The sequence below is a fragment of the Plectropomus leopardus genome, chromosome 12, assembly GCF_008729295.1.
Source record: "Plectropomus leopardus isolate mb chromosome 12, YSFRI_Pleo_2.0, whole genome shotgun sequence".
Taxonomy (NCBI): domain Eukaryota; kingdom Metazoa; phylum Chordata; class Actinopteri; order Perciformes; family Serranidae; genus Plectropomus; species Plectropomus leopardus.
This window is the reverse complement of record NC_056474.1, coordinates 5187744-5212484: the sequence shown is the minus strand read 5'-3', so window position 1 is coordinate 5212484 and position 24741 is coordinate 5187744. Positions and strand designations below refer to the sequence as shown.

The following is a 24741-nucleotide window of genomic DNA, read 5'->3' as shown; positions in this document are numbered from 1 at the left end:
CCGGAGTTCAAACCAGGCCAGCCAGGGCCTTATTATGTGAAGTTAGCATGTTCACCTCTGTCTGCGTGGGTTTCCTCCAGATACTTTGGCTTCCTCCTGCAGTCCAAAAACAAGCAGTTTGTATGAAATAGACAGCGGTGGAGAAAGTATTAAGAAAAGGAAGCAACACTAAAATATGAAAATATTCCATTATAAGTAAAGCCTTACATGGAAAATATCACAGTTTACTCATTTGCTATAGCTCAATTCTTGAATAAGATTTGTTTTTCTTTAACACAATAAGTTCATCTCTCTGAACAAATTCGTTATTCGTAACAGATTTGAATATGTCATTTATTCAAGCAAAATTGCATGTATTTTGGCACGTGCAAAAGAATAAGTGCAGTCTTTTACAGTTTATACAACAACAACCTGCACATGGCTTGCTGATCAAAATTGTTGAGTTAACTCTCAGGGAAATTTTAATACTCTTTCACAACATCTAAACATTCTGTCATTGTCTGTCTGTCTGTTTTAGCCATCACACACAAAATGATCCATCAAATTATTAAAATCATGTATTCCATAAATGTCTATACCATTAAATGTTTGTGATGTCTGCTTTATTGGCAAATTAAATGCCAAGTGACAGTAATAAGGAATCACAATTAACAAATTGGTCTATTTTTGGTCAACCTTTTTTTTTCGAGTAGATATATTTTTTTCTGTCCACTGTTTACGTGAAAGATCACAGGTCAGGTTTCTGTTACTGTAACAGAGTGTGGTAGGACCCATCGCAGCACAACAGAGCAGACGAGTAGTTGGTAATGACCTTTGTTTAATCTTTTGAGAGGCTGAATTGAGCAAGGTGAGTATAATATCAGGTTGCAGGTAAATAGAGACAGTTAACAGTTCTGGGGTAGAGCAGAGTTCATGGGTCGAGCAGAGCTTGTGGAGGGACTGGGGTGAACTAACATTCACACGTTCAGAGTTTGGGTGGGGAAATTGTGAACGTGGAGTGGACTAACAGGTGAATGTGACAGGTAAGTTGCAATGACACTTACAGCAGGCAGCTTGTGGGAAAGGTGGGGACTCTGTACAGGGGCAGGCAGGGCTTGTGGTCAAGCAGGAGGCAGAGTCTGCGTCAGGCAGGCAGGAGGCAGAGCAGACGAATCCAGTAGGAGCAGGCAGCGGGAAGGTCAGGCATGGAAGCGAAGACAATCTGGCGATGAGTGAGTGGAGTGAGGCTGCTTAAGTACAGGCCTGATTGGAGATGAAGAGCAGTTGGGATCACCAGGTGGAGGTGGAGAGCGAGGCGGAGTAAGTCGACAAAATCCCACAGCATCAGGAGAGAGGCAGAGCAGACTGTGTAAGTTAAATATAACACACTGCTACAAATACATTTACTGTAAATGTGCTTTTACAACAAAGTTGTACAGTATTGACTTTTTCCAATAAACACACTTGTTAAAATTGGAATCTGAAAAGCTCAGTGCGATACACAATAATTTTGGCATTCAGCTGGATAACTGACCGACTTGTATTGTACAGTAAGCAGTCAGTGACAACAACATAAGTAGAATGAAACAGATTTGTGTATAAGAAACATTTTCAGGGTTGACTTACTAACATGGTAAAACAATATGTCAATATTATGATCAAACAACTCTTAATTTTAGTGGCAGTGGCCAATTTACTAACACATTAACAATTAAGCATAAATAAGATGTTTTGGGAGAGCCACAACGTTTTGCAGACATGTGATAGAGCTGTAATGTCCCATGAAACAGTTAAAACAATTGAACTCACAGTTTACAAAATGATAAGAGCCTAAGTGTTTGAAAAATACTATTAGTAAAACAGTATTTTAAAGTATCAAAAGGGAAGGTTCTTACAATGCAGGAAAAGTGGACCCTGTTATTTAGCCTAATATATATTTTCTGATTATTATTTCTGATGCGTATCAGGCACAAACTCAAGATGAACCCACAAAGCAGACTCCCAACAGCATAAAAGTTCAGGGGTTTTTAATTGAGCACAGACTGGTACACAGGCAAAGGTATCCAAATCTGCAGGTAGAGGTATATAATAAAGGTAGATAATAAAGAGGGGCAAAGGTCTAAACACACTCTATGAATATTAAAGCGAAAACGCTGGCATTTTCACACTAAGGCAAAGAAGAACTGGACAGAACGAGGGGAAGACAATGAGACACAGGTGCAACACATGATAGGGCAGGCGATCACACAGGTGGGAAACTTTACAGGAAGTGGGTCTGAAAAGAGATGTGAAGCAATCAGAGGTAAACAGGTAACACTGTGGAAATATGGAAAACAACAGAACATATGTAGTGGGATGAGCTGTGACAATGCATTAATTGGTAAGCAACATTTTGCTGTTGTATTTTGTCAGTATAGAAATCTTATTTGTGGTAGGTAATTTAAGCCTTTAAAACCTGGATCGACATCAGTTTTCTTCCCTTTGACACCTGAGCAAACTGGTTTGGTTTGATTGCAATGACCACATGAGTCAAAAGGTTAAAAATTAACTGAAAATTGTTTTTTAAAAAGTTGTGACAATTATTACAAAATTATAAAAAGAATGACCAAAAAAACTATATCATAATTATGTTTAAAAAGATGTTACAGGAAAAAATACAAATACAATACAAATAAATAATAATAATATAATACATATTAAATATATTTCTATATTTTCTACACTTTTTATTGTGTCATTTTGTTTGTGTTAACTTTTATTTAATCTTAATGATGTATTATTTGTTGTTTTGCTTATTTTTGAGTAATTTTCTTATAACGTTGTACTAATTTATTTCTAATTTTGGGCCATGTGTTGTAAGTTGCTCATTGCCTATTCACCATGTTTTGGAAAGAAATCAAACCAATGCATTATATTTTAAAAAACTCATAGCATGTTTTCTTTAAAGTCTTATTCATATAGGTACTACCTATAATTGTGAAGTAAATGTAGTGCAGTAAAATGCACTTATCTTTTAGAAGTATACAGTAGTATGGAAATACTAATGAAAAGTACAAGTACCTGTAACTGAACCCCTGAAGTGCCTGTAGGTGTGAATGTGTTTGTCTCAACAGCCCTGTGACACATTGTGTACCCTGTGTCAACAGATGCATGATGGGATATCTTCACTGCCCTCCAGCTATGAGCTAATTAGGCAGACAACTCAAGGTAAATACTGGAAAATTATAATATTTGAATCTTTTTTCTAATTTGACATCTTGAGAGGAAGTGGAACAAATAGCTTTCAGTGAGATACTTACAGAACTCTTTAGAGAAAAAGCATGAAGAACTTTTCTCCCTCTGTGTCTAAGTTGCTGGGGGGAAAGACAAATTCAAAAATGTAAATGCACTACAGTGTATGCTTTTACATGAAGGGAGATCCTCCCCTCGAGGCCACATGAATGAGATTTTGAATAGCAGCAGAGTTTTCTAGGAACACGCTGGAATGTTCCATGTCCTTTTTGCACTTGAGATTAAACCAGCGCATGTCTGCGCATAAGGTTCCACTAATACCTTTAAGAACTGTTACTTTTTTGAGAGGTGATTCAGTGTTTTCACGGCTGCTGCCGGCTCGCTGCCATATTTAAGTTCAGACAGGAGATCATGCACAAAGGCGCAGAGGCCGACATGAGAAAAAAAAAAAGTGAGAAGAGATTATGGTCAGAGATGGTATGTAAAATATCTGAATTATTTTAAGTGCAAAATGTAATGTGCTTACAAATGATAGCAGGTGTGACTAACAGAATAATGCGTACCACGTGTGGCAGCAGTTTGTGAGTGTATTTTTGTGTGTTACACTATGAGATCATGGTAGTGACCTCATCCGATTGAGCCCACACAGCATCCTATCCCCAGCTTTGCTCTCTTGTAGTGGGTGGGGAGCAGGGTGCTATCTGTGGACATGTGAAGTGACAGGACCAGCTGGGGTATGAAATTCAGTAAGACAGGCAGTTGGTCTGAGAGACGCAGGCACAAGCTTCAATAGTGCTCAGTTACAGCAGCCTGCAACTCAACTCAAAAACTCAGCCAGGATTTACCTGCTGCCAAACATCAGGACTTCTGCGACCTGTGGATCTGATCATGTGGCTCATTCAAGAACCCTGGAGATCAATCGGCAGCTGTTATCTTTAGCAATCTTCCACTTGTTCAGCTATTCGCATGCTGACATCTTGTTATTGGTGATAGAATCAACAAAACTGTGAGGACGATGGGTGGGAGGCAATCTCGCGGTTTCTCCAACAAGGAGCTAAATGAGGTGAGTCAAAGGAGGAAGAGTTCTGGGAGAGACGAGCAGCCCAGCTTGTCCTCGGCTGCCGAGAGGATCCGCAGACATGCCACGGTGCACTTTGGCTACAGCACCCTCAGCCTGGCTATGCGGTCGCTTGATGAGACCCCCTCGGAGCTATGGGAGCTCCGAGAACTCCAGAAGCTAAACTTGTCCATGAACTCCCTGTGCTCTTTGCCCCCTGCCCTGGGCGCGCTGGACAATCTGGTAATCCTCAACTTGTGGGGCAACAACCTGTCGAGCCTCCCACCTGAGATCAGCCTCCTGAAGAAGTTGCGGGTGCTCTTTGCCTGTCGGAACCGCCTGAGCGAGGTCCCCGAGGAGCTGGGCTGCTGCACTCACTTGGAGGTGCTCAGTCTGGCCAACAACCAGATTACAGGCCTACCTAGCAGCTTGGCTGCCATGCACAATCTGACCAAACTCAACCTTAGCCACAACCGCATCGTTCACATCCCCACCTGCGTCTACAGCATGAAGGGCCTGGTCTTTCTCCATTTGGCTTGCAACCGTCTGGAGACCATTGCGGACCAGATCCAGGATTTGGTGAACCTGAAGATCCTCATCGTGGAGGGTAACAGCATTCACACACTGCCGAAGACGCTGTGCTTCCTGGAGTCTTTAGAACTCCTCAATGTTGACTTTAATGACCTGCAAAATGTGCCTGTGGAATTGTACCTACTAAGCAAACTTGGGAGGCTGGCGTGCCATCCGCTGGATAAAGGACTTCATATTATTCACAACCCCCTCCTTAAGCCTATCCAGGAGGTGCTACAAGGAGGACTCAGTGCCCTCTATAACTACCTCAAGCCCACGTGAGGGACTACCACTGTGTGTATGAGTGTGTGTGAGTGTGCGCACGTCTAAAAGAGTCGTAATGGGATATTGGCAAAAATCTGACCACCCCTGAGCCCTTATTGTTGCCACAAACTGCCTGATAGTATTAAGATGCTATCACCTAAAGTCTGGGTAAAGCAAAAATATATTTGCTAAATGAGTCTGTCACATTGCAGGAAAATGTATTATTAACCACCTAGGCAAATTTGAGTCAAAATAGCAGTGTTTTCTGCTCAGAGATGCAGGGGGTGTTTGCTGAAGGAGCTGAAACTATGTTACAATTACTACTAATGTTAGCATTATATTAGCCTATATAGTGCTGTTCCACTCACCCTCTGTGTGAGAGCAGTGAGTTCACTTTATTTTACAAGCCCTATAAATACCAAAAAGTTTTCATCCCAAGTCATCACATTTTTTTGCTTTGCAGTGGACCTCCTTGTCTACATATTACTCTCTAGGTATCCTCCTGCATCTCCTTTTTATGTTCCAGGATGCCTTTACAGAGATGTCAACACAAGCACATGGTGGGAGCATGCTGCAAAAGAAAAAAGGTGGCTTTTGGCGTCGGGAAGCACTGCAAAAGCAGTATTGACGACTTTGGAATGAGAGATGGCTGCAAATACATCAATGAATAAATCTGTTAAATGCCACAATCATATATACACAAGCAGAATATCTGTCACTAACATAACTTTCAGACATTTTAGCCCAAATTGGCTAAGTGGCTCACCAGCGGTTACTGCTCACTGCTTTGGGTGTGTGTTTGATGCTAATGTTAGCTGCTAACAATAGTCCGTCCCAGAGCAACAGCTTTCTTGTTCGTCTGCTCGGGTGTGTATTTTATCGTGCTATTGGTTAAGTTCTGTGTGGCAGCTTGCTCTTCGGCTCGGGTGTGTGCTTTGTGCAACTGATTTAGCTGCTAACATGAGTCTGTAGTTTCGCAACAGCTCATTCTTGATATTTATAGAGTGGGAGAGGAATTATGTTTAGGATGGCTCCATTGCATCATTGAGTATGCTTTTAGCCCTGCCCAAAAAATACTGGACACAGTAATGGTGAAAAACAGCTTAACAATCAAACTCCACAATTTAGTACTACACTATTCCCTGTTTCTTCATATGTTTTCAAAAAGTATTTTACAATATTTAATAATCTGTGTAGAAAGAATCACTTATTTTGCCCTACCCAGGCTTTAAGACAAATGACGATCACTTACAATTAATATTATTATTTCCTGATGAGTTTTTTATATTATGTAAAAGCTGGGTTAAAAATAAACAACCACCAAGTGCTGTGTCATGTCTAAACATTTGTTAATCCACAGCTCAGGGGTCAGGACGAGTCACTCAGCTCTCGCAAAAATTCACAGGTCTACATTTGGGGGCTGATTAACTGGCCAGCTGATCTTATTTGGCCTGTGGCAATGAGGGGAGTAAGTTCAGCTACATATCGGCAACCCCTTTGTTAAAATCAGGTCATGGGGGATCAGGTGTGTAAAGTCAGTGGAAAGAACGGTGGAGGGAGGCTTAAGATCTGCAAAATAATAAAACAAAACACAACAGGGACTTAAACTGTGATTAAATGTTGTTCCACTCCATCAGATCAGAGCGAGGCTGCTGGGTGGCAGCTCCTCTGGGGTTGTCGTGTGTTGTCACACAAACTATTTGAAGCGATGGGGGGAAAAAAACTTACATTGCATGATATGATTGAATATTGTTTCTCAAAAAATGTGGGCTACTGTGGAACAAATTATTCAGTTTAATTTAAATAATTTAGAGCAAACTATGGAGATAGATTTGCCTCAGTAGTATTTGTGAGAACAGATTGACACTGCATGTATTAAAACACCCTCCACAATTACAAAAAAAGATTTGTAAACTCAGAAAGTTATTTTGCAAATATAAAATGGATTTGCATAAACACAAACAAATAAATGTCTGAAAACATTTAATTTGTAAAAATAAACGAGAAGGTAATCAGATTGAGTTGCATTTGCACACACTTTTTGAGACCTTTTATATTTTTGCAAAATATTTTTGTGAGTTTACAAATCTAACAAGCAAAATAATTAATATAGTAATCATGTGTGATGGTGTCATAAAAAGCAAATACTGGCTGAAAAACTATGTGCCCGTCCAGCGAGGATGTATACGCAAACAAAATAAAAAGTTTTTAAGGATGTTCAAGTGTCATAGAAGAAATGTTTACAAAGTGACAGATCATGCACTAATATCCTTCATTACATATTCAACCAATCCAAGAACTAAAACATGATAGATTAATATTAATGTAACCTCCAGTGGAGTCATAGTGAAAAAATAAAATTGTATTGTTTAAGTTTACAAAATCACGTCATCCAAACTGCATTAAAAACCGACGAAAGTTGTAGGTTTTGTGTAACAAGTGTGAGTTTTGTGATGTAAGACACAACAGTGGAAAAACGTCCATTGGAATGCACATAAGTGTAAATAAATCTGTTTTTGAATTAACTTTCTGTACTGTAATATGTCCATATCTATATCAGATATTTTTGTTATTATTGTGATATTGGTAAATATGTGTAACATGCTTTAATCCAAAGCACGTCACACTTAACTCCTCCAAAATTAAGTTAGGAGAAAAATTAAGTTCGCCCTGTGGGACAGGGCGACATTAAGAATTTATTTTCATCTAGAAATTATACTGCAATACATTTTTAAATTTTAATTATATATATTATTTGTTTTAGCTCAAAACAAGGTGTCCCAACTTACCCAATCAACTCTCCCAATAGTCTAGAGGAGGCAAAATTTTCAGAAAAAACACTCTTGTATAGTCTACAGAAGTGCAGCTTTCATGTTTTGGTTGGGCTCTTAAAAACTAGATAGCTAGCAGACATCTATACCTGTTCAGGGATTACATTATTCTCATAACAGTTAAAGTAGTCTATGAGTAATGGAAGTCAATATTATGTCTATCCAAAAACATCTCATCAGTGCCCGCTCTCCCCTCTCCAGAGAGCTTAACTATACTATGCAAGATGTTTTTAAACACGCTCACTAGTGAAAGTAAAAGTAAAAGCCAACCACAGTTTCACTCTGGTTTGGCATTTTGCCTTGCTAAATTTGCGCTTTACTGGTGTTGTGTCTCTTGCATGCCTGTTGCTTTCAGTCTGGTACCTGCCCACGGTCTTTTTATAAAGCCCTGACCTCACCTGAGCACTGTGGGGGCACGCAGACATCAAGAAGAAAAATGAGAAGAAAATGAGAAAATTACAGGCAGAGGGGCAGAGTTTCTATAGATAAATACACCTCCACACACTTCTAGTAGGTCATATGTGGTGAATGAGAGGGATGAGTTTTGTTGTTTAGGAAAATCCTGCAAAGTGTATCTTTACGGTGCTTGTAGTCACATGACTTTATCTTAATTTGCAGCAATAGAGCAGCTTTACAGTGTGATGACGAGTCCAACTGGGTAAATGTATACATACATACACCTAATTTCTGGTGCCAGTTTGCGCCTGTAAATTAAACAGAGTTTGTGCCAACATGAGGTCTAGATCTTTGCACATTTAAGGTCATAAGCATTTTTTAAACCAGTCACAATAAAGACTGAAGGAACTGTAGAAAATACAGAAAAGTGACCTCTGTTGGTGTGCATCTGTTACTACTTTAAGTCAAAGTGAATGCTGGCCTATCCACTCACCCTCTGTCTCTCTTGCAGTGCTCACATGCGTACACACACACACACACACACACACACACACACACACACACACACACACACACACCGAGCATTCATGATAGATGAACCCTTCCTGAATAAGTCTTTGTCCTAGATAGTGATCATGGGACATGCTGTCAAATAAAGCTCCCATAAAGATATTGCATCAATGCGAGTCAGATGACCTGAATTCAGGTATCAGTGTCCTGTGGTGATGTTACTATTTTTGTGATAATACAACATCAAGTGAACATTATATATTGAGCAAAAATTTAAACACAATACTTTGGTTTTAACTCTCATTCTTCACAGGGTTAAGTTAAAGATCTAATACTTTTTTTTCATGCAATTTCATGAAATATGTTAAAATCTGTGTTAGTGAGCACTTCTCATTTTCCAAGATAATCCATCCATCTGACAGGCATGGCATATCAAGATGCTGATTAAACAGCATAATTACTATGGGGGAAGCACATTTTTTTTTTTTTTGGGCTTGATCACACAACACAATGACACAGATGTTGCAAATTTTAAGAACTGTTGCTCATGACATGAATGCTCATTTCACTACCATAAGACCTCTCCAATGTTTTATTTTTGTGAAATTAAATTGGCAATAAATCCAACCGGCCTCGCGACCACACAAGTTGGTTACAATGACAAACTGCCGTCAGGTCAAGACCCTGGTGAGGACAATAAGCATGCAGACGAACCTCCCTGAGAAGGTCTCTGCAGAAATTCTTTGATTGTGAAAAACAATTTTTGAAGAAAATTTGCTCACAAACACAGATTTTTTTTTGCGACCAAATTTGAAATAAATATATCTTTTGAGTGCACGTAATAAAACCTTAGATCTCTAACTTGAATCTGTGGAAAAATGGGAGCAAAAACAAAACTGCTAGGTTTAAATTTTTGTTCATTGTATAAAGACAGAAACATTTTCCATGAGTATCTAACGGACTGAAACTCTTTACCAAAGTATGTCTGGGATCCACATTTGAAATGTGAGCAGTGACCAGTGTACAGTCAAGTAAAACACAATTTAACCACTATGACAATTAATTAACATACATCTTTGAAGTCTGGCAATCCACCTTATTCCACTAAACTCACTCACAAGTGGTCAGCTGTACATCAGGGATCACCCATGACTGCAGTTAGCAGGCTTTGTAGGATTTGCTGATCCTATTTAATTGCTGTGTGCTCCAATAACTTTGCTTTATAATGAGACACTGTGCAAGATATAACAACTGGGTGAGCACAGACTGGCACCCGTGTTCTTCATTCAAAAGGTATTTTGCATTCATAAGCCCAAGGCTTAGAAAACAGTTAAGCATCACCAGCAGCCAGTGACTTCCCATAATGAAGGACAGCTAATCAATCTCGTATTGAGCTTTTGACAATCAAGGCACGGGATAATCACAATGGAATTAAATGTTAAAATCACTGTTGTTTGGCAGCCACATGAGGAGAGGCTTAATAAGACTTTGGAGTGCAGTGTAAGTTCTGTGATTTATTCAGTCACACTGAGACTCCACACATAGGGTGAGCTGATTGGCATTTATCGACAAACAGCATTATTCTGCCACTTATGTCAATTACTACAAAGTGTTATTTAGCTCATCGTTCTTATGTTTAACTGATTCAAAAGTGTTCCTGCGGGGAGAAATATGAGGTAGAATAGATTTACTGAAGGCCAACAGATTCTTTCTGGGCTGGTGGCGGCTCTCACAACAAAATGTCAATATCATCTGTTCAATAGCTCAGGATGTTGTTCAGATATCAGCAACAGCGCACCGAAATGGTCGACCACTGTTGTAACCTTAGAGGCATGAATATGAAATCTTTTGATCCTGGTCTGGTATCAATTTTTGAGCCATTTCCTCCCCTCCAATCAGTATAAATTCACAGCATTTCTGTGTGTTGCTCTGAGAGTGCGATGAAAGTAAGCTTGTTAAAGGTTACTGGGTAAAATAAAAAAAGGGGCAGGTGATACTGGCTTGTTTTTTCTTACTATCACCACAAATGGAGTCATAGCTTACATCCATTTCCAAACAAGTACTAATAATATGACATGATAATATGAGTTATGTAACTATTTAAGTACTTCATCAAATTAATGTAAATTATTAAATTTGATGACTTTTCTAATAAATCACTAAAACAGGGCAATAAAACTTAAAAGACCTAAAACATGCTCAAATTTATCACCACTGCTTTGCTGACCCACGTTGTCCAAAAAATGCCAAAAGACAACATTCCTGCATGGCAAAAAGATACAACTGTAACCTGTGTGACTTTTCCCTCTCTCTCTCTCTGCGTTGCATTCTGGGTTTGTAGAATAGAGTGGTGAAGTAATGACGTTTCATTCTGCAAAATAAAATACGTCCGCTTAAACCCATTTTTTGAACTTAAGGTTTTACTCGTCTTAAAAAAGGCAGTTACTATTTAGTGGCTAAATGGTACTACAGTATTTGTCAGACTTTAGACAGCATCACACCAGACAAAGAAACTCGTTAAACCCACTTGTAGATTTATCTGTTTATAATATTTTTCGATCATGTTTTAATGTGTTTTTACAGTGTTTGTGGCAGTGACATTAAAGTCGTGCAACCACGATGTAGTCTGTGTATAGCCAATAACAATAGCTTTTTGCTTCTGGCGATTTCATTTACACTTCTAAACACACAAAAGAGGTCTTTATCTGTAAAGATTATCATGCTGAACTAAACATATAAGTATCATAAACGTGTGTGCATCACAGAGCTTATTTTGGCGATAATCGACAATCCCACTCAAAAATCCCATAAGAAGAGGGAACCAGTGCAATGCCAACTTCCTGGTTGACCTACAAAAATGCATCATCCCATCACCACTCTATAAAGCGACAGGAAGTAGCACTGGGTCTCTGACTCTTTACTGTGATACACTAAATGAGCTGTGTGTGTACAGTGACGGCAGTTGAGCTCATACCGCCTCCAGCCATTGAAGAAGGGCTTTTTCAATTCTCATTTTATAAATGTCATGAATCATTTAAACAACCAGAAACCCAAATATTTATCATTTTCATGAAGAAAATCGAATTTCATAATTAACATGCGAAACTAATTCTCAAAAAAAGTTAACAAAACATTTCTTGACATTTAACAGCTAAAATAGCTTAACTTTTACAACAATATATAAAAACAACGACACCATTAATTATAAAAATATCTCCATACCTGTGGAACAATAGAAAGACATCAATGAGCTGCGTGTGTACGGTGATGGCAGCTGAGCTCGTACCTCCTAATAAGAAACAAAAGGGCAACATTAAAAAAAGCTAAAGCGAAACCGTTAGCCAGTAACTGAAGCTAACTTAGCATGCTAGCGTTAGCTTTCTCGTCGCGACACTAAACTCATTAAAACTTAAATTAACGAACACAAACCTCAACAGGACGCTCATGAGACGAATCGGGTTTTACACAAAACAAGTTACAGCAGTTTGGTCACGTTCAAATCATAAATATTAAACTTTATCATCATATTTTATCTGAGCTCGACTTAGTGATGACTCAGCTCCGGTCATTCTGGAACGGCTTTGACCGGAGCGCGCACGGACGTGCCTACGTCCTACGTCATTACACGCACACACGCAACTGATAGTACGCACCTCGATTGGTCAGAAGGCGGGAACTTCTTGCTACTGCGCCTGTAGACAGAACAAGATGGCAGTGGCCGCCGGCCGTATAAGGGACATTTTGGCCTTATTTTTGTGCGGCTGGGGTAAGTAAAGACAAATCGTCTATCGCTATAGACAGTCTTGTTGAAAAAAGGGGGGATAGCGGGTCAAAACAGGTGGTTAAAAGTAATGGATAATGTGAATGGTGGAAATTGTTAGCTAAAAGTGGTTAGCTTAAATGGTAGAAATAGGCCTAGCTAGCTAAAAGTGGATAAGTGGTCAAAATCGTTAGATAAAAGTAATGGTAACTGGTCAAAACAGATAGTTGAAAGTAATGGATAATTGGTGTTCGCAAAAGTGCAAAGCAAAAAATGGGCTAAATGATAACCAGTGAAATAGCTAGCAAGCAATAATAAATATTTGGTCACAACGGTTAGTTAAAGGTAATGAATACTGCATTTGGTGGAAATTGTTAGTTAAAATAATAGACAAGCGATGGAAAAAGTTAGCTACATGTAATGAATAATTGGTTGAAATAAATAGTTAAAAGTAGCAGACAACTGGTCAAAAGAGGTGGCTAAAAGTAATGGGAAGTTGGTTTAAATAGTAAGTTATAAGTAATGTAAATGGTGGAATTGTTAGCTAAAAGTTATCATTAATTGCTCAGATTTGTTAACTAAAAGTAATAACAAGCTTTAACTAGTAGGAAAATGTTTAAAATAAATAAAGGTTGTGGATAAAATGCAAATATCCAGCTTCTGGTCCTCCAAGTGGCAGTGGTACAAATGCAAACTTGACCAAACTGACTGAGATAAATGATATTAAGTAACTGCTGCAACAGTATGTAATAAGTCCAGTCTAAAATTAATACAAATGGACACATTTGCAAGACGACGAGTTGTGTGTGCTAATGACGGGGCACTTTAGGGCTTTGGGAGTAGGTTGGGAAACAATGGAGTAGGATATTATTATGATGTATTTGTTGAGCATGAGTTAGGACTGTGTTTATGGAGAACCAGTGAAACACAACACTCAATCACACACTCACAACCACACTCACCCTCTCTCTCTCTCTCTGCATTCGTGAGCACAAACAATGATGCTATCCATTCATTCCTCCATCCAATCAGAGGAGTTTACATTCTCATCAATTCCCATGACAGCTCTGCTCAGACTGGTATTCATGCATTCCTGGCAGCATAACTGATGCAGCCAAGACAATACCTAAAGACCACAAAAAGACATGTGGCGCTTCTATGAAATGCTTCAGCCATTGTTTAGTTCAAAACAACAACCGGAGCCATATATCCTTGACAACACGAGGTCATTTTGAGACTAAATGCAGAGCCATGTCAATCTGGCTGCATTTTAATTAGCCATGAAAACTGCTGGTACAAGTGAAATCGCCATGTGTGTTTATGCATGCAAAAACAATAAAGGAATGACATTGGTTGACTTTGTCATTAGTTGCTTCTCCATCTCTTTGTTTGATATCGCTGTGAGAGTATCCTGGGGTTGTTTGCACTTGCTGTCTCGGATAAGACTAATTTTGAGCAAACGTTTGCATTTATTAAAGTAAGGCGTCATTATTGATTCATCCTACCAGGAAAAAAAAGAATTTGTGTGATAATGCAGCCCTGTTTCGCCAGGTCGACTGATGAGGTCATCGTGAAGGTCAACCTGGTTTTCCCTTCAGTGGGATCAATGCATGAATTTGATCGGAAAGGATGCACAAGGTAAGCAGTGATTAAAAATCCAGCAGGCGAGTTTAAAGAAATATTAAATTAGATAATCAAATTGAGCATGAAAAAGGTTAATATTTCATATTTAGTGTTGTAATTCATAAACCACCTTCCAGTGGGGGATATATTTTGCAAAAACATAAAATAAATAAATAATAGGGGTAATCAATGAAACATATTGCTTCAATATGGTCTGGTAAAGGTTGACCACGCTGCGTTTACTCATTGTAACTTTAAGGTCCATTTAGCTGATGTTCTAATTTTTTCATCATGAGCAGGAACACCTTAAGGAAAGTTCTTAAAATTTTGACACAAACATTCACTTGGATGATGAACTGATTAGATTTTGGTGGTCATAGGTCAAAGGTCAGTGTGACCTCATCTGCTTTCTTCGTGTGAGCACAATATCTCAAGATCACCTTGAGGGAATTTTGTAATATTTGATTTGATTTGATTTTGATTTGATTTTGGTGGTTTGAGGTCAAAGTTACCATGACCTCACAAAACATATTTTAGGCTATAACTCAAAAATTCAAAAGCTAATCATGACAAAATTTCACACAAATATCCGATAAGATAAAATGATGAATTGACAACATTTTATATCCCAAAGGTCAAAGGTCAACTTCACTCTGACATCAAAATTTCTAGCCATTACATCAACATCATCACTCAGGAATAGAAGGGGAAACATTTGGTCAGATACTGAATTTGTTATACTCATCCTGAAACTGTGCTGATTGTGTAGATCTTCTGTGCTGCCAGTGAGGAAATGACATGTTTTCACAGACATGAATTTTAACTGTAATAGCAACCTGACTGGTTCACGGAGGCATACAACCGTGGGGTCGTAATTCTAGTTTCATCATATCACATGATCTTTGTCAGCATAAGAAGTTTGCACAGATACTATGGAAATGTGGATGTTTAATTTTTTTCTGAGCATTTTAAGAACTTCTAATCCATACGAAAGCTGAAGTTTCAGGTTAATGTTTTTATTTTGGAAACAGCCACAAGGTCCATTTAGTAGCCATTTGAGCTTCACATGATCCTGATTGGTAGATTATTTTCATTTATTTATTCATTTATTGACATCCATGTTGTATTTTCAAATGTATACATTTCTTTAAATAACCCATTCATATTAGTACTTGAATGATAACCAGAAAGAAGTAAAGCTTTCAGTCTTTCATCAGTCTCCCTGATAGATAAATAAGGCAGCCCAGAAGTTTCTGTACAGTTGTGTATCATAAATATGATGGCAGCAGTTCTGTTTGAGATCTTGGAGAACCGTCTTTAACAGCTCAGAAAAAAACATTAAAGATTTTTTCTTGTCTTTTTGTCTTTAATGTAATAGGACTGCTCAGAGCATGAAAGGAAGAGAGAGGGGGATGACCAGCAGCAAAGGGCCACATGCAGGAGTCATACCCACAGCAGTGAGGACACATGGGGCGTCCACTCTACCAGGTGAGCTATTTAGCACCGATTTATCATAATGATACTTTACTTTCCCTAACTTAATGAGAATTGCTTTTAAACATGATTTTGAACTGAAGATATGTTTCAGAAGTCTGCTACAGAGAATGATGGATTACTTTTGGTTTGGGTCTCTGCGGCTGTAAAACGTGGTGAAATTCAAAGAATATTAATATGATATATATCTGTGATAAGTGTTAACACATCTTTTTATACTCCTAAATCCCTAATAAGTCTGTTTGATTCTGTTTTATTGAAGTTTTTTAGCCTAACAATTAAGACATCTTACAGGGACTTCAACCATTTGGGTCTTACTTTTCTTAATTACTTTTTGGCAAACAAAGTATTCTTACACATATCCCCTATAACATATAAAACATAAAATATATTACTTTATTTGTTGTAACAGCAATGCTTTATGGTCGTTTCAGTATTTTGTCCTGTTCACAAATGTTATGCTGACTTTTTGATAAAGGGAAGGTGCGATTATGTCACTACTTTTTTACATAATGTGCTTTAAGAACATAAAACAAAATATTAATAAAAATATAGATTTTGCAATTATTATTAGTTTTACTCATGCAAAAGTGAGGAATATAGGAGCCCAAACAACAAAGAAGCAAAGGCAATGTTAAAAAGAAGGTTAAAGGTCAATATAATCATAAATAATAAATAATAATGATAATAGGACCTATATAGTGCCTTTCTAGGTACATGAAATGCAAAAAGAAAACAAATGCAAAATAGAGAATACAAAATAGTGGAAAACCCTTACATGAATATATATATTTTAATATAGCTGAAATGATTTCTCTTTGTTAATGTTAGATACTACTTGTAGATCATCTAAAGCTCTTCTATCATCTATCATAATACCTCTGACTTAATTATTAATTGCTGTCTTAAATAAATGATGGCTGATGGGGGTAACAGCCCACAGGTTCTGTCATGGCGAGGGTTAGCTGTACTCTATTACCTCAACCAACTTCAGCCTGCACAGCTGGTCCAAAAAAACGCCAAAACAGTCAGATGCAGGAGGAGGGGACACCGCCGCCTGTCCTCTCCACTCACAGGCTGGACTCACATGCGCCCTCTACCGGCCAGAGAGTGCGCACGCAGCCGCTGCTCTACTGGAGCTGCCGGACTACTCAATCCACGCGTAATTCCGGAATCAGGACTCACTCACACATTCCTCCTCCAAGTGTGGAGCAAGCCGGCAAGGAGCAGCCGTGTCGGCGACAGTGTCCTCTCACACCCCCGACAACACGCCAAGGGACGGTGGGCAGAGAGAGAACACTTTAGATTTAACAGTCCTAAAAGTCTAGGTAGGATTCAAGTTGCAATAAAGACAGAAGAGTTGCCAGTTAACCCCGCGGCCGGGGGGTTAACGCTACGACGGCGCTGTCGACATGGATAAAGTTATCAATTGCTTGTTTGCTGCATTAACCCTGCTGTTGTCCGCACGAGGGGAAGTTTTTAAAGGTAAGGAGGATTACCTGGAAATGTTTGCACGTACAGAGCATACGCGCTGTTTTGTGGCAGAGACGGAGTCAGGAGGACAGGCGCTTAAACTACACTATTTTGTTGTCTTGGAGTTGACGCGCAATTTTAAAGCTTTACCTGGCATTTGTGGTGTGAATTTGAGCACATGTGGCCGCGTTAAAGTAACGCACTTCATGCGAGGGTGCCATGAAATAAGACTGAAGCGTAAATTCTGCCCACATTTGTCCCATTTTGCCGCTGAAACACTGGCACTCATGAGTAGTTTGTTCTCACCTTCTGTGCCGCTGTGCGCAACGGGCAGGTGCGCTGCGGGCACCGGAGCAACTCATTTACAACCATTTACACGAAATTTAATGAGTTTACTGTTTGTGTCTAACTTTATCTTGATAAGTTGCTGTCTAATGTGATTAACCTCAAGGGATTCACTGACCGGAGAGGTGTCGCCGCGTGTGCGCTGTTATACGAAGAGGCGATAAGCCAAACGAGACCTACTGTCATTGTTTCACCGTGAACTTAGACTGAACTTAATTTATAATGTCCCAGTGACCATGTAGAGGGAGGTTATGGTGACTTTAAAGTGGAGTGCTCCGCCTAAAATACCTAATGTGAATTATAGTGTGCGGAGAGTTCAGTGTTTTTTAGTGTTTTTTAGTGCCAAAAAAAATTCAACTTATATGCATAAGATCAGATTCCAATTTTTAAACATTCCTTTGTTTCCTTTTGTTTTTGCATTTATAGTTCATATAATTATCTTTTCGTGGAGCTGTCTGTATGTGATCCACTTCCAAAAAGCTATTTTAATTAAAACTATCTGGTAAAAAGTAATTTTAAAAAAGTTACCTTTCGTGCACCCTGATTTCAAATGCATCAAAATGCTTTTGGATGCATTTGTAAAGTGTTAACTTTTTTTTAATTTTTGGAGTTTCACTTCAAATTTGATCGATTTGTTGCTTCACAGTTTGATAGTTGATGCAGACTTTGCCCATATAGATAAAAAGCACTCTTACTCAAATTAATAATATTCATGCAAGAGCAACTTCATTTGCAGTGAGTCTATTCAAAGCTTTGTGAAGAAAGGAAAAAGTTCAGGGATTAGTACCAGATAGTGATTTAACTTATTAGAATTACTGTAATAATGGAGCAGACTTTCACAGTCAGTGTAATGGCTGCAAATTGCCCAAAGGGACTTAAAATTCAGAATAATTTAGCCCCTAAAGGGGTAATTTCTGTTGTCTGCACAGTGACATTAAGAGGCACATTAGCCTATATTCATGCAAATCAATATATAGACAATGCTTGTTCAGTCTGAGGGTGATCCGTGCTGCCAGTGTGATTAGAGTTGCATTTAAAAAGCTGGTAAAATTTGGCCCATATCTGTGCTTGATTTGATGTTCTGGTTAGACTATGAGGGAGCGGTGTGTGAGGTTACTGTGTGATGTGTGTGTGGCTTCAGCCGGATGCCGTGGGATTCAGCAGACAGCTGATGCATTTTTCAGAGAGCCTGTTGGGGGCAGCATGGTACACACATAATATGATACCCAGATGATGAAGTCAAGCTGCTTCTCAGTGGAGGACCACGAGTCAGATCAGAATTCAGATGCACTTTTGGAAACTATTGGTGCCAAGCTTGATCACAACTCTGATTCAACAAAAATAACTAGGCTGCTAAATAAATGACATTTGGGAATTTATTTATGAGTCCCCATTTCTTTTTACAGAGAAGAACTGCATATTCAGAAGATGTTTAAAAGGTTTTTCTGATAAAAACAGAGTTTTTATCAAGCTGTGTGAACACCAGGGGTCAATTTTAGTGACTGAGAACTCCCCTACCCGCAAAGTATTCCCAGTCCATTTTTGTGTGAGGTTCATCAGTCTTGCCCGCTGGCAGCCTCAGGACTGCGAGATTTATTGGAGTGGGCTGCACTGTAGGGCTCCCAGCGGTGCCGAAACCATCGATAAATGTGCTCCTAATTGCATGAGTGTGTGTGTGTAAATATGTAAACCAGGAGGAAATCAATTGGATGTGTGTTGCTCTCTTCTGGCTAGGTGACGGATTAGCCACACACGGATGGAGAGGTAGAGGCTAAATGTGAGCCCGTGCATGCGGCTCGAGACATTTGTTATGGAGAGTATGTGATAACAGCTCCTGTGATAATTAGATCACGGAGGTAACCAGAGTCCGGTCGACTTCAGTGCACAGAATGAGCAGTGCCTTGTGGCTGTGCAGCCTCAAGTCGATCACAGTCCTTTGGAGGTCTTTTAATTTAAACATAAGAAACTCCATAATTAGGATCACGCTGTATCAGTTTCATCTCTCTGTGAAGTTGTTTATGCACCTGCGTATCTGCTCTCAGTGGCATGGTAGAGATGAACTGCTCTTTTTTTCTTCCCCTCCGTGTTGCATCCACAATGCCCACTGGATGCTCTGAGAGAAAGAAGAAAAAACAACACTATAAATCACTTGTTGTGTATGCCCAGTGCTTCTTTTTTCTACATTATGAGGACAGCTTTTTTTCTCTCCAGAAGGTCTGGCCTTTGATATCTATACTCTGTCTTTTGACCGAGCACATTAAATTCCAGGGAGCTGTGCGCTTTGTTATGTTTACCACCTTTTCCAGCAGCCATAAAACCTGCCTTGTTTTCTGATAGGGGTGAGCTGTGTGTTGAGAATAATGCCCATGCTTGGAGTGTAGAGAGCTGTAGTTTGTCATTGCGGAGTGACTGCTGCTGATAGCGTCCTGGTTGACCGATCCTGATTGCCATCCAAGCTGTGACTAAGGAGTAAAACAACACATTGGCTGCTTGGAAAGATAAACAGCACTTCATTTGAAGTCTGGCAATAATTTAGATAGTTTTTCACTCATGAAATGTTTCTTCCCCCCCTCCCCTCTTTTTTTCTTCTCCCAGCTGACTCAGATTTAATAGAGACTTTTCCGAAAGGTGTCCTGAAGGGTGGCAGTTTCCTTTGTGTGAGCCAGTGGAGAATGAAATTAAATATGCATGTGATTTTTCTTTTTTTTTCTTTTTTTTTCTCGATGGCTTCAACCAAATGTTGGAGGAGAGAGAAAAAAAAGCACCATGGTGATTGATGATAGTACAAAGCAGAAAGTGAGGTGTCTACATTCTTCTGTAACTTTGCTTTTCAGACACTTTTATTATGATGATAATGAAGGCGGTGGAAACACATGGATTTACTGAAGCTGTTCAAACACTACGGGTACATGTGTGAGTTCCTTGGAAAGGGTCTGCTGAGTTTGTCAGCAGGGCTGTCTTAAGACTGATCATAGCTGGTAGACATGGAGGAGGTGTGTCACTTTAAAAACTTAACTTTAAGAACTTGCAAATATTAAGTGCTGCTGTATAGACTCAGACCGTTCGTTTGAAGTGACTAGACTGACAGGAGTATTATCCATTTTTCACGAGTGGAGATGTCTAACATTTTTCTTTCTGTGTGTGAAAAATGAAATTACTGCAGTGTGAACGTGGGTTGGTAAAAGACTTAAGTAACATTTTACAGCTGTGGCCTGCCAGTATCTGTACATGTTAGTTTATAACCCAGGGTGTAGGTTTTTCGGGGGGGGGCATATACGAAAAAGGGGGTCAGGGGTCCTCCACCAGGAAGTTTTGAGCATCAAACACTTAATTTTTACATTCTGGTGAATTATGCATCAGTTTGTGCCCTTTCTGTATTAATATATGGTATAAACTAGAGCCCGACCGATACCATATTCTGTTAGGACCGATACCGATATAAGGAAGTAATAAATCCTGATATTGATTTAGCAGCCAAATATTCTATTCATCTTTATTCATATTTCCATCTATCTATATATCTTTACAATTTAGGTGTCCCTGAAATATTGTTACCAAACACTTGTGGCTATAGATATGTAATGGAAGTAGGATATTTTACAGTTTAACAATAAACTTTATTTTAAAACAATGATATCAGTGAAATAAAATGGTAAACTTGCTTGGCAATTTAATAGTTATAAATTTCTCACAGCATCTTTTTCTGTATTATGTTTTGTAAGAAAATAAATAAATAAATAAAAGAAAAAATTCATATACGTGCATATCAGAGAACATTCATGCCTATACAAATATAGCTGTGTGAGGCCAGTATTGGCAAATAAAATCGTCTGACCGATGTATAAGTTAGGGTGTTAGGGTTAAGGGTTGGAGAGGGGTCAAATGCAAATAAATATTGATGGTTTTCCACCCACATAACTTATACAAATAACAAACAACACTGCGATAAAGGAATTTTACACCCAATAACCAAGGATGTACATTTAATTTCGTAGTTATGGGGAACACGTGAAACGGGGTTTTAGAGCATCGACCAGGAAATTTTGAGCATCAAACACTTAGTTTTTTGAATTCTAGTAAATTTTTCATCCACCAATTTGTGCCCTTAAAATTTCATCTATTGTAAAAATGTCTTAAAATGTTCATGTCCACACTTTGAGGGTGCCCCCTGTGTATTCTACACCAATGGCAATAACAAACAGCATTGCAGTGCATAAAGGAAAATTCTACATCCAATAAGCGATGGCGTAGGCTTAACAGAAGGGTTTTAGAGGCCCTCGCCAGGAAGTTTTGAGTGTCAAACACTTAATTTTCTGTGTTTAGGTGTATTTTTATGCACCAGTTTGTGCTCTTTCTGTATTAATTTATAGTGTAAATGTCTTTATTCCATTACAAAAGGAATCATCACTACTTTTTTTTTAAGTTATTTTTTTGGGCTTTTATTGCCTTTGATTGACAGGACAGTGTGAGTGTGAAAGGGGTAGAGAGAGAGGGGGAGACATGCAGCAAAGGGCTGACGCCGGACTCGAACCTGCGGCCTCTGCGGCGAGGACACAGCCTCTGCACATGGGGCGCGGCTCTACCCACTGAGCCACCAGGCGCCCCGGAATCATTACTACTTTTTATAAACACTAAAACAAATACATGTCAGTGATGTATGTTGCATTCATCTGTTTTTTAGATGGTGTTTAACATTTCTTTTATGCAAAACACCAAGATATTTCCAGACCAAAATTAAAATCTTTAAAAAATTGCAATCTGAAGCATCAACAGCCAATGTTATAACCAGTTCAAAATCAAAATTCAAGAACATTTTTCCTTGAGAAATCCATCATAAAAAAAGGAAGACATATCGTATTTTCCTATCCTCATTAGACTTTTTTAAGATCAGAATAACAAAACATGTTGCCTTCTGAGCGAAGGGCACACAGCTTGACGCATTATTCAGCTTTGTTTCGATGGGAAAAGTCGACATCTGTTCTCTGGAAGTTGCCACGAGGCATTCTTGGAAATATGGTAACGGAAGTAACAGATAAGGGAGGTTGAGAAAAAGTCGACACGCCTAAAAAAAAAAAAAAAAAAAAAGTAAACAATGCTTTATCACAAAATGACTCCAAAACACTGTTAACATCACAGATTGATGATGCAGAGCAGCGTGAGAGGAGCAGAGGGTGGACTTTTCCATTAATTTAGGCAGCAGCAGGTAACATAACTACTGCAGAGATTGAATCAGGCAAGAATCTGTCCTCTTCAAACTTCAGTCGACACAGTTTGTGACACTGTAAACGGGACAATGGGTGGTCAGTTAAGTGTCTGGGTTTCACAACTCTATTCACATGAGTGTGTTTTCAAGACAATCTGCATGATTTCATGCGAAATTATGTTTGAGGTAATGTCCTGTTCTCATTTTCTTCACATCAAGGCTTTTTCACTTTATAAATAGCATTTTACTTTTGTAAAAACAAACTAAAAATTGATCAAATTCGTTTTATTGGTTGGCTTAAGAAGGAAAGTGCACAGTGACTCCATTTTCTTGATTCTGCACTCAAGCATATGGGATTTAAAATGACTATGAGGTCAAAGTCCTGACTCTCAGCTTTAATTGGAAAGAGATTAAATCGTCATCAGATGAACAGTGCACAAAGTGTTGCTCTTTTAATATGTAGACTCCAATTTTAAAGCTATTTGCAAGGTAGCTAATTAGCTGCTCAGCTGCAGCACATTAAACTAATTAAAATTTACCTGAAAATATCACCTTGGTGCAGTTAGATGCTGATGTGGGCCTTACTTCTTAAGACCACTAACTACAAACTGTGTGCCTGTGACGGTGCATGTTTGTTTACTTTGCTGTCAAATGCAGATGCAGAAACACCCCCACTGTCAGCTTACAAAAAAAGAGCAATTAAGATATTTTCACCAAAAACCTTTTGTTTCCTTTTATAAATAGCGGCTCTTGTGATATTTGGCTATTAAGGATAGCCATGATTTTTAAAAATGAAATATTGAAACATACACATGATGATACTGTGTAAATAATCCAGTGCCTCTTAAACAATTTCTGTTTCTTTATGCTCTCACAATGCTATGTGGTTGCCTTTTCACTATCCATTAAGTCTGTTTTCTGTTTTTGTACATGTTCGTGTCATTATAGTTAGAGGCTATCTCCATTTCCCTACAATCACGTTATTATATACGTTATATACACGTTATATATTTGTTCAAAAAAAAAAGAGAAAAAACGTACAGTAAACAAAGTTAAAGATGAATTTCACTGATAGCATTATTTACCCCCAAAATTTTCTGTAGATAATAATAATATTGTTATCATGAACTCTTTTTGCCACAGAATCTGATACCGTGCCAGTCCCTTTTTTTATAATGATATAGAACTATTAACAATAAATTTTAAAAAACTGGCATTAACATGTTTAAAACAAAACCTTATTTTTCTCATAGACTGCCTGAATATATCTGTATTCACCCTCTGCGTTAGTGTTTGTGTCAGTAAGCCCCCCCTCCTAAAACAGCCTAGTCTACTCTGATTGGTCAGTGTTTAGGGGTCATGAACATCTGCGCTCGTGGCATCTTTGCATCATAAATTTAGATGGTGGTGACATCACAACTTCATGGACACCCTAACGGCTCATTTAATAGCACAGTTTCTGAACATGAATTGTGTGCATTTTTTATTGAGCATGTTGATACTTTCACAGTATTAATATATCACTGAAAGCTACTTTATGATTTAAAAAATAATACAGAAATTTGACTTTTGCGATATGGGACCTTTAATGTGACTCTTCTCCTTGGCCTCCCGAAAAGTGCTTGAAGAAAGTCTTATGTCGAATCATTTCCAAGCAATGATCCTGTGGCATCGGCTGACACTCAGGCCTGCAGCGAGTGAACCACATGGTAATTTAGAGTCAGATGACTGACCTGGCCGGTAAAAAGCATTCCTCTGCTGACCACAAAAGGCTCTTTGGGGGTTTTTACTGTATGTCTAAGATCATTGTCCAGCTGTAATGTCCTAAAATTGGGGGGCTTTGTTTAAAATTGTTGTGATTCCAAAAATGAATGTGAAATTAAGGCTCAATTAAAGGTGTAAAGCTTAAATTAAAGCTGAAAGCACTTTCAAATGAGACAATAACTCTGAGGTTTGGAGCCGATATGACTACAAACATGTGACTGTCCAAGTACTCACAGACTGC

General features: G+C 38.6%; 2 protein-coding genes and 2 long non-coding RNA genes across 16 annotated transcripts in view; 3 read left to right on the top strand and 1 right to left on the bottom strand.

The window, feature by feature from the left end:
• On the bottom strand, positions 1-12376 carry LOC121951965. Its single transcript, XR_006106412.1, has 4 exons — positions 12268-12376; positions 12061-12127; positions 1044-1242; positions 1-96 (listed from the first exon to the last, which is right to left on the bottom strand). It is a non-coding gene; the product is annotated as an uncharacterized LOC121951965 (long non-coding RNA).
• LOC121951964 (leucine-rich repeat-containing protein 30-like) lies at positions 4226-5199 on the top strand. The gene has a single exon (XM_042498464.1). The coding sequence runs from the start codon at positions 4226-4228 to the stop codon at positions 5117-5119; it is 894 nt and encodes a 297-aa protein (XP_042354398.1). The 3' UTR covers positions 5120-5199.
• A 161-nt stretch (positions 12377-12537) lies between the features above and the next one.
• Positions 12538-15674, top strand: LOC121951277. Its single transcript, XR_006106387.1, has 3 exons — positions 12538-12604; positions 14150-14236; positions 15600-15674. It is a non-coding gene; the product is annotated as an uncharacterized LOC121951277 (long non-coding RNA).
• A 1119-nt stretch (positions 15675-16793) lies between these two features.
• The window catches only part of LOC121951210 (receptor-type tyrosine-protein phosphatase mu-like), a 197850-nt gene continuing 189902 nt past the window's right edge, over positions 16794-24741 (top strand). For all 13 annotated transcript variants that reach the window (XM_042497451.1, XM_042497462.1, XM_042497460.1 and 10 more), the window contains exon 1: positions 16794-17200. In XM_042497451.1, coding sequence (XP_042353385.1) covers positions 17128-17200 — 73 coding nt within the window. In that variant the 5' untranslated portion in view covers positions 16794-17127. The remainder of the gene's footprint in view (positions 17201-24741) is intronic.

Bases quoted from the DNA above. Each gene is read 5' to 3' on its own strand.
- LOC121951964 (XM_042498464.1), top strand. From the start codon at position 4,226: ATGGGTGGGAGGCAATCTCGCGGTTTCTCCAACAAGGAGCTAAATGAG.